This window comes from Malurus melanocephalus, unplaced genomic scaffold (assembly GCF_030028575.1).
Source record: "Malurus melanocephalus ecotype Western Australia unplaced genomic scaffold, MMel_1.1 scaffold_224, whole genome shotgun sequence".
Lineage (NCBI taxonomy): Eukaryota > Metazoa > Chordata > Aves > Passeriformes > Maluridae > Malurus > Malurus melanocephalus.
Window position 1 is genome coordinate 511,320 of NW_026623456.1, and position 9,788 is coordinate 521,107.

Sequence of the window (9,788 nt, forward strand, 5' to 3'; positions counted from 1 at the left end):
CTCCCAGTAGCCCCATGTCTGGCAGGATGGGAACCACTGCTGTGGGTCCAGGAGCAGGGCCCATCAGGATGTGCCTGCTGTGGGATGCCCCGGTGAGCAATGGAGGGGGCATGGGAAGGGGAACAGGCTTGGGAATTCCAGGCTGGGCAGTAGAAAACATTTCCTCTCGGGGAAGATGATGTATAGGACAAAGCTGATCAGCTAATCAACAAACCAAATAATTAATCAGGCAGTGGCATTTTTGCAGCCTCTCCACACCTTCCCTTCTGTAAGCTTTCTAACTTTTTCCAAAACTCTTGATTTCTGACTGTATTTTTCCCTCCTCTCCTATCCATTTCCTAGCTGTTCCTGGAGGGGTCAGGGGATGGTCTGGGGGTGCTGTTCACCAAAACCCTCACCCCGCAGGCTCAGCAGGTTTGCGGCAGCAGGAGTACCCGCCCATGTCCCGGTGCCGATCGGGGGCAGTGGCCACCAGATGGATCCATCGACCCGGCCTCGGCAGCGCCTCCCACCAGCGCTGCTTGTTCCCGCCCTCGAGGGGGAAAAATCACTTCCCATGGACCACACCTTGTTTCCGTGCAGGGTTCACAGCGAGAGGGGAGGACAGGCGAGATGGGGGGGAGAAAGGCCCAGAATTGAGTACCAGGGAACACGGATGGGTCAAGGAAAAGGTGACCTCAGTATAATGTGAAGCTCTGAGTCGTTTTTAGCCCAAGTGAGGTACTTAAGGGTAACTGAGGTACACACAGGCCCCCAAAGCTGCTGATTGGGTTTGTCTGGCAGGGTCATCTTAGAGGGCTGGATGCTCCACCAGCAGCTGTTGGCCCCAGAACACAGGGCAGTGACTGGCACCTCTCMGTTAGGCTTTTAGCAACAATTTCTCAGCTTCCTGCAAAGGAGTAATTCCAGTCTGCTCAGCCTTCCCAGAGGACAGCCCAGGGAAGTAGTAACTTGTGCCAAGCAGGATTCTGGTGTGCCCATATTCCAAGCCTGGCTATCCTGGAGCAGGACAGTCACTGTCAGCAGGGAGCAGTGCCAGGGACACTCCTGCAGTGCCACAACTACAGCTCTGGCTTGAGGTGGCATCAGCTCACTGGGAGGGCACTGGGAGGCAGCTGGATAGTCCCAGACCTGGCATAATGGGATTTTTCCCTGAAAAATGAAAATACATCCAGGTAGTAGATCTTTTTCTCCATTTAATACAGAGGTGCTACACCATAAACTCCAGCACCACCCTGACATTCCAGATGTTCTCAGTGGGATCAATGTACACATGGCAGAACCACTCCAGCTCCTTCCACACAGCCCAAGACCGGTTAGAGCCCTTGGAGTGTTCTGAGTAGTAAAAATGTCCACTTCCCAGGACTCAGACAGATGTTTCCAGTGCTCCAGGAGTGCCTCTGCCCCAGTTCTCTTGGACACAAATGCTGCTGCTCACTCTGGGAGAGCACCAAGGGTCACTAGTGTGGGTACAAATGGAAAGGTTTCTCCCCAGGAGGTTTTTATCCACTGCTAAAGCATGAAAAGACAGAAATGTAAATCAGCCTTTTACCTATTGGACTCTTACTGGTGCAGGTAGCAATACGTTTTATGACATTCACCTGCACAGAAACAAGCTGCAATCTCAGTTATGCTGGTGTAAACCTGGACAGACCAGAAGTGTGGAAATCTCTCCATTTACACCAGAGTAAGTGGAAGCAGCAGGGCACACTGGCCGGAACCCCCTTCCCTTTGTTCCTGTGCTGCACATGTGGCTCACCACCACAATGCTGAAGGAACACGAGTGCACACTGGCAGAGGAGGAGGTGGCTGCTGCATCGTGAAGGAACATCACATAATTTATCCCACATCAAATTTCTCCCACTATTTCTATCTCAGGAACACTCAGCCAGCTCCCATTACTCTGTTCCTAGCCCCTGCTTGTGCTGGGGGTGGGCTGATGGAGCCCCATGTCAGGCCGAGCTCTGCGTGCCACAGTCCAGGGGCCAGTGGGGAAGGGCAGGGGAAGGGCAGGGGACAGGTCCAGAGGAACCCTGGGGACTGCTGCTCCCTCTGGAGACAGTGGATCAGGGAGGTTGGATATTCCATTCCAACACCGGGGTGTCCTGGCGCGGCAGAGCCCAGTGGGGCCTAGCTCAGCATCTTGTGCCGGTCAAACACCGTCTTCCTCTGCTCCTGCACTTGCCGCTTCCAGCGCTGCTGCGCCCCCTCCACCCGCTCCAGCACCGTGTTGGCCCTGGCACCAGCTGGGGCGGGCACTGCAGCCAGAGAGCGAGTGTCCTGCAAGGAAAGGAATGGGGCTGGAGACCAGGCAATGCCCAGCCCCAGCACAGAGGGAGGCAGCTGACACAGGGAGAAATTGCACCTGAAAGAGCAGTTCAAGGTTTGAGTTGTTTTGATGAAGAACCTCCTTTGATGAAGCTCTTTGATGAAGAGCTCCTTAACATCAGCCCCCAAGTCCTTGYTTTTGGGGATCACCCACAGCTCCACATAAAAGTCCCCAGGAGAGAAACTGCACTATGTGTAGAGCTGTGCTGGGAATCCACTCTTGGAGTCTGCAAGGAGCCATAGTGCTGAAGTGATGGGCGATCCATCACAGCACAGGAACAAAGCCTACCCCAGATGATTTACAGTCCAGCACACTCACCTAMCAGCAGGCATTTACCATGTGCACCTGGATCTGGATCTGAATTATTGTTGCAGAGCGGAGAGCAAACTCACAATTTCAGAATACAATTCAATTCCTCCTGCAGGATCTCCTTTTTCAGCAGAGGGAGGCAATGGGTGGACTGCAAACACTGGAGCAGCTGCCCCTCACATCAAAGTATGAAGGAATTGGGCCAAATAGTTTATACTCAAAACAAGGTACCAATAGGACAGTCCAACCCAGTGCTGAAATTGCGTGAATTTCGTGCAGCAAGAAATTTGTCCTCCCCCAAAATTGGTGTATGACCGAGAGAGAGAGAGAGGCTCTTTCTTTGCTCCTGGGTCCCGATCTTTTTGCCCATGATTTGCATGCCAGTGTCCCACATAAAGATGGGGTTTGTATGAAATTGTGCTCTGGGGAGAAGCACAAGGAACAACAACCTCGATACAACAGGATGCAGCCCCAGAGCAGGATCAAACAGCAGCTCAGAGGCCCGTATTTAAGTATCTAGAAATTGTTTCAGCCAACACTTCAGCTCATCCTTCCCTGGAAGCTCAGCACCACAAAACTCCACTTGGGACACTGCACAAACAGGATCTGTTTGACTTTTGGTTCCCTCTACATGGACAAACCAAATTCAAGCCAATTGGTACAAAGCCCCCTCTACCCCCTTTTAGCTCATTACACAGAACTTTGAATATTCCTTGTGCTTCTGCAGGACCTGCAGAGATTTGAGTCTAAATGTTCCTTTGCGTACACATCCCCAAAGCAGCAGCAGCTGGTCCCCCTCTGACCTCACTGTATCAGAGGGGACAAGCAGGAGCTCAGTGTTTCCATGTCCTCCATTCTCCTATCCCCCTGTCTGCACCCGYTGCCCCCTTACCTCGCTGTCCTCCTCGTTGTGCAGGGGCTGGGTGTAGGGGTCTGGCTTCCGGATCAGGGGGTCCACGAGCACCAGGAACGCCATGTACAGCAGCAGAGCCCCCACCACCGAGAGGTAGATGATGATGATCACCTGCAGTTGAGGACAGCACACAGGGAAAGGATCAGCAGTGTAGATAAGAAGCACCACAGAGGTCAGGAAGGTCCTTTGCAGCTGCCTCTGATGCGTGATCTCTTCTCTTGTTCTCATTTTGCTATCAGGAGTTTCTTGCTCTTGCCAGGAGGCTGAGGTTGTGCCATCATGGCACAAACTGTGCTGATCTTCTCACTGTGCCAACTAAGGGCATGTTGTGCACATAAGGGACAACAAGATGAGGCCCAGGTCAGAGATGTTTGGCACTCTCACATCTACAGCAAGAAGACTGGGCTCCCATACAGCTCCTCTTTGCCAGGAGCACCCCTGGCTCAGACAGAAATCACACAATCACGGAAGTCACAGAATCCCTGAATCACTGAAGTTGGAGAACAAGTCTGAGATCACAAAGTCCAACCTGTGACCAATCCCCACCTTGTCCCCCTACCCAGGGCACTCAGTGCCACATCCAGTTGTTCCTTGAACACCTCCAGGGACAGTGACTCCACAATCTCCTTGGGCAGCCCCTTCCAGTATCCAACACCTCTTCTGTGAAGAAATTCTTCCTAATGTCCGACCTAAACCTCCCCAAGTGCTGCTAAAGACCACGTCCTCTTGTCCTGTCCCTTGTTCCCTGGGAGCAGAGCCTGACCCCCCACCAGGCTACAGCCTTCTTTCAGAGAGTTGTAAAGAGTGAGCCGCTGGCACTGGTGCCATGTACTCATGCAGTTTTCTTTTTCTGGACACTTCTCCGGGAACCTACCCATGTGGCAGTGCCTGGGCTGGCATGGCATGGCATGGCAGGGGGCAGGGCACAGGCAGTGACTGCAGTCCCCCTGGGCTGGTGTGGCACAGCAGGGAGCAGGACAAAGGCTGGGGACTGAGTTCAGGTACCTTGATGGTGGTGGTGCTGCGCTCCTCATACTTGCATTCGCAGAGCAGGCAATAGGCCTCCACATCATTGCCGGGCACTGGCATGGGCTCCACCACGTGCAGGCAGTTGCTGTGGCACAAAGTACAATCAGCAGCAGCATCAGGTGAAACCAGTGCTCTGTGCAAGGACACTGGGGTGACTTTCTCTGTGACCCAGCTTTCCTGCCAGGCTGATAACACTGATCCGGTGTTAAGAGCTCCCCTCACAGCCCAGCTGGTCCAAAGTCCCTGGGATAGACTGTCCCAGCGCCTTTTGTAGGGATCAAATCCAAGTGCAAGGGATTGGAGGGTGCACCCTACATCTGCCAAGAGCTGTGGGTAAAGATACCATCCCAGATTCCTCAATTTCTGTTTAAAAATTGCCCTGGCCTGGGCTCAACATCACCCACCAAAGCRGCTCCCTCTGCAAACACACAGGCAGGGAATCCCTCAGCACCAGCTGGGAGCTCCAGAGCTTGGCTATCATGGACGAACCCCTGAGGCTGTCTCCCCTCACTCACCAGTCTTTCTGTGACACATTCTTGTTGTAGATGTGGCCGCTGATGTTGCGGTATGGAGGGCAGATGCACTTGCAGCGAATGTCCTCAGAGCTCTGCAGGGCACASGAGCCGTGTGAGGGAGGGGACAAAGCTGTCCCCTCACACCCCACTTCTGCTGTGGCCCATGCAGAGCTYGGTGTCACCCACCTTGCTGGACTGTGCTGCGGGACACAGGACACAGCCCAGCAGCAGCAGCAGCACAGGGCTTGCAGAGTTCCAGGAGCTCTGGGCAAACATCCTKGGAGCCTGAGGGAACAAAAACTCACATCCAGGATAGAGCATCTTAGCTGAAAGCAGCCATAATGAGGTAGATAGATAGAGATTTTTTTTTGGCTCGCCTGTTTTGCCCAGGAAGAAGAAATTTATTCCTGAATCATGGCTGATGCCAGTCAGAAACTCTTAGAAACACTTTAACACAGAGCCTAAGAACACTCCTGTCAGAAGAGCTTCCCACCACATACAACCACACATCCAAACTACTCCAGCCCTGCAAAAGTATTACTGATCTCCCTACAACTGRACTTGAACAAAACCTCCTGTTCTTCTTACTGTCCTGAAGCCCTGCTGCAGATATTTTGGTGGTGACACTTTTGCTTAGTAAAAGACAGAACCAGGAAAATTATGGAGCAAGAGTGACCTAAAACAGCACCCAGTCCCTTTCTGCTGCACTGTTATGAATGGTAGATCATTCATCTTCTGACACTCACAAAGTCTTGCTGCTGAAGGGAATGATGTATTCTCCTGTCATGAGCTATGGGAAAGGTACAATATTAGGAATATTCCTAAGTATACCAAACCAATTCCTATGACTCCTTTATCCCAAGATACCTGTTCAGTAAATCCTGATTTTACAATTACTGCAAGCTGGTAGCTTGATGAATTCATTAATGCCTTTTGCTATGTATCACATAATCACAGAATGGTTTGGGCTGGAAGGGATCCTAAAGATCATCTCCTTCCAACCCTCATGTGTGTGGATAAAGTTTTTCCAGAGACATGTGCTTCCACAAATCCATAAGAATATTAATTCATTCCCTGTACCACAAAAGGCAAGTTGGCTTTGGTGAGGCTGGCATCCACCCTCGGAGAGAAAAGGTGGAGCAGGTGTTGGGGGCCTTGGGACAGCATGGAAGAGCTGCTTCAGCAGAAGTAGAGGAAGGGAATTTACATTACATTACTTCATTAATCAGCTCCCAGATAATCCCACAGCTCACTCCAGGTATTTGTACTCCATCATCTGACCTGACACCATTGGGATTTAAATCACTGCAATATTCCATCACCCTTGGCTTTATCTTATGTCAACACCTTAAATTCACATAATAGATTACAAACACCAAGTTCCTTTCTTCTTTATCTAAACAAAACAACAGCCACTTCTAACAAGCTGCCAGATCTCCAAAATGCGTCCCAGTCCTATCACCTTATCCCAAGATTTATTAAGCTTTTGCACCAGTTTCAAAAATCTCATCAAACAATGGTCCTTTCCTGGGATACTCCCTTGCATATTAGGGGTTCAGATTTTCACAGAGCTGGGGAACAGGACTGATCTGAGCTGCCCAGTACATGCTCCCCATTGTAAGCAAGCCTAGACTTTTGTTTGAATTTTTAACTCAACAAGGGGTGCATGCTTGGAATTCAGTTTTAGCCTCTCAGCCAAGTTCAGAACATCTGAACAACTCATAAATGTCACGTTTAATAATAGTAGGGGAAAACACGTGATCTATTATACTACAAATAAAAACCTGGAACCCGGGCAGAGTTCATGCACCATGAACTGCAGAACACCCTCAGCCWCACAAAGGATAATTAAGATATATTTATCTCCAAATCTGACAGCAAAGGGACACGTGCACACATTGCCTTAGAGCTCTTTTTTCCAGACCATCAGCTCAGYCCACAGCAGCCATGTGGCCAAAAGCAGCTGCATCTGGACCATAACCTGTCAGTGCAGTGAACACAGCAGAGAGTATGTGGTTAAGGTGAAATTTTGAGGAGCTGTGAGTGTGGCTCCCCGGATGAACCCCCCAAAAGGCTGCCCAGAGCACGGCTGCACGCACTCACCCTGTGCCACTTTCTCCCTTCGAGCACCCAATAATCACCTGACTTTTAACATCTCCATCTCTGGAAATGTCCAAGACCAGGCTGAACAGGGCTTAGACCAGCCTCGTCTCGTGAAAGGTGTCCCTACCCATGGCACGGGGTGGGACTGGATGGGCTTTATGGTCCCTTCCCGTCCAAACCATTCTAGGATGATTCTGTGAACATCACCTGGATCGCTTTTAAAACTACGATGGCTCCGGCCCGTTTCCCATCCCGGATCTGTGCTCGAACCACCCCCGACATCCGGCCCCAGGCCAAGGCCGGACCCCTCAATTCCCGCCCAAGGCCTGGATGCTCCCTCAGCCCTCCAGGGGCTTCCACAGCCCAGTCCCAGCCGGCCTCCCGGGATTCCTCTGGCAGTGCAGGCCGCCGCCGCCCCTCGAGCCCCGGGCCCCCACAGCCTCTCCCCAGGTGCGGGAAGCGGAGCAGGGCCGAGTYAGGCTCCCCTCAAGCCCCTCGGCCATACCCCGGCCACATCCCGGCCATAGCTGCCCCACACCTGCCCCTTACCTGCCCCTGGCTCCGGCCTGAGCGCAACCCCGCCCTGCAAGCCCCGCCCCGCCCTTCCCCGCGCGCCCATTGGTTGCGGGGCGTGACGCTCAGTGACAGACARCATCACTGGCCAATCAAAGGGCCCCCCCCCCCTCAGGACTAAGGGAATGCGGTGGCGGAGGCGGTGCGGGTGTTGGGAGTCGCGGTCTCAAGGGTGGTYGGGGGTGTTCGGCGGACATGGCCCGGGCAGCTCCCGCCTGGCTCCCCGCGCGGGGCAGCGCCGGCCTGTCCTGGGGCTGAGCCGTGGGATAATCGCGCTTCTCCCCTCACGGCCCCGTTTTCCCCTCACCCCCYCCCCCCCCCCTTCCCCTCACAGCCCGCTCTTCGGCCCGCTCTCTCCTCATGGCCTCTCTCTTTCCTTACAGACTCCGTTCCCCACTCATACCCCCTCTCCTCTCATGGCCCTGCTTTCCCCTCCCACCTGGTGCTGCTGTGTGTATCAGAAGCCCGGGCCACACTGGTGCCCTTGGTTCTGTTTTTGACTGATTTATGGTTATAGATTATATCAGTGATCCTTCAGGTTCAGAGGCTTCCGTCCTGCCATGAACCTTTTGTATTAGAGAGCGGTGACTCATAAAGCCTCGTTCTTGTGCCAAGAGGAACATTGTGCCTTTCCGAGGTCACGGGGTCTCATGTTTACCCAGAGAATGTTCATGAGATGTGGCTCTTGAAATACCTCGGGTTTGCCCCYCTTCCTGTGTCTGCACCCTTCAGGTGTGCAGATGCCCCCAGGCTTGGCTATGTCCTGGTGGCAGCTCCCAGGAGGCCCCATTCACAGCTGGAGGCATTGAGGGTCTGCTCTGCTTCTCTGGCATTTTGCTGCTTTACCTGGTGCAGATTTACCTGGTCTGTGCTGCTGGATAAAGTTAGGACCGAACTCTTTTTCAGGTAAAAAAAAAAAATCTCTTGATGTAAAAAAAAAAAGACCCAAMCCCCTGGAAACAGAATCACAGAATCAGATAGGTTGGTAAAGACCTCTGAGATCCTCGAGTGCAACCGGTGCCTGACCCCCATCTTGTTAACCCAGAACACCCTGCCACGTCCTCTAGTTCCTTGGTCATCTCTAACGATGGGGACTCCACCACTGCCCTGGACAGTCCCTTCCAAGGCCTGACCACCCTTTTCATGAAGAAATTCCCCCTGATGTCCAACCTGAACCTTCCTTGGTACAACTGGAGGCCGTTTCCTCTTGTCCTGTCCTTTGTTCTCTGTAAGCGGAGACCGACCCCCTCTGGCTCCCTCCTCCTGTCAGGAAGTTGTGCAGAGCCAGAAGGTCCCCCCTGAGCCTCCTTTTTTGCAGGCTGAGCCTTCCCTGCTCTCTCAGCCACTTCTGGGGCTCCAGACCCTTCCCCAGCTCCATTCCTGGACTCTCTCCAGCCCCTCAATGTCGTTTCTGAACCCACCTGCCATGATTCCTCAGGGGGAAGGTGTTTCCAGTCCTGACAGAGTTTGCTTCTTTGATGAAAATRAAAATGAGAATAATAAAGTGAGATACATTCAGCCAGAAATAGGTGTAGATCAGAGAGGAAATGTCAGTTTGGCAGGTAGTTCTGTCTCTCTGATAGTTTTTCAGAAGTGAAGTAAGTAACTGAGGCTGCTTGGTTTAGGGCTTGTGGAATATATAGACTATGGCGACTACCAGGCTTTAAAATGTCCCACACTGCTCCATGCCCCCGGTATGGGAATTACTGATGTAAAAGTGTTTTCATAGAGTCATAAAGTCATGGAGTGGTTTTGGTCAGGAGGGACCTCAAAGTTCATCCTGTTCCACCCTCTGCCATGGGCAGGAACACTTTCCACTATCCCAGGTTGCTCCAAGCCCCATCCAGCCTGGCCTTGGACTTTTCCAGGGATGGGGCAACTACAGCTTCTCTGSGCAGCCTGTGCCAGGGCCACCCCACCCTCAAAGGGAAGAATTTTTTCATAATATTTAATCTGAACCTACTCTTTCAGTTTGAAGTCATTCACCCTTGTCCTGTCATTGCATGTTCTTGTACAC

At 52.4% G+C, this 9,788-nt stretch overlaps 1 protein-coding gene across 3 annotated transcripts; it reads right to left on the bottom strand.

Moving 5' to 3' along the window:
- Positions 1 to 33: 33 nt before the first annotated feature.
- On the bottom strand, positions 34 to 7,785 carry TMEM9 (transmembrane protein 9). 3 transcript variants are annotated; one of them, XM_057374424.1, is made up of 6 exons: positions 7,752 to 7,785; positions 5,282 to 5,383; positions 5,096 to 5,187; positions 4,557 to 4,665; positions 3,531 to 3,662; positions 34 to 2,280 (listed from the first exon to the last, which is right to left on the bottom strand). In XM_057374424.1, the coding sequence occupies exons 2-6, from the start codon at positions 5,369 to 5,371 to the stop codon at positions 2,131 to 2,133; spliced, it is 573 nt and encodes a 190-aa protein (XP_057230407.1). In that variant the 5' UTR covers positions 5,372 to 5,383; positions 7,752 to 7,785; the 3' UTR covers positions 34 to 2,130. The 3 variants fall into 3 exon arrangements, with proteins under 3 accessions (XP_057230407.1, XP_057230406.1, XP_057230405.1); XM_057374423.1 differs by having other exon boundaries at positions 5,282 to 5,380; positions 7,748 to 7,785; XM_057374422.1 differs by lacking the exon at positions 7,752 to 7,785 and having other exon boundaries at positions 5,282 to 5,469.
- Positions 7,786 to 9,788: the final 2,003 nt, after the last annotated feature.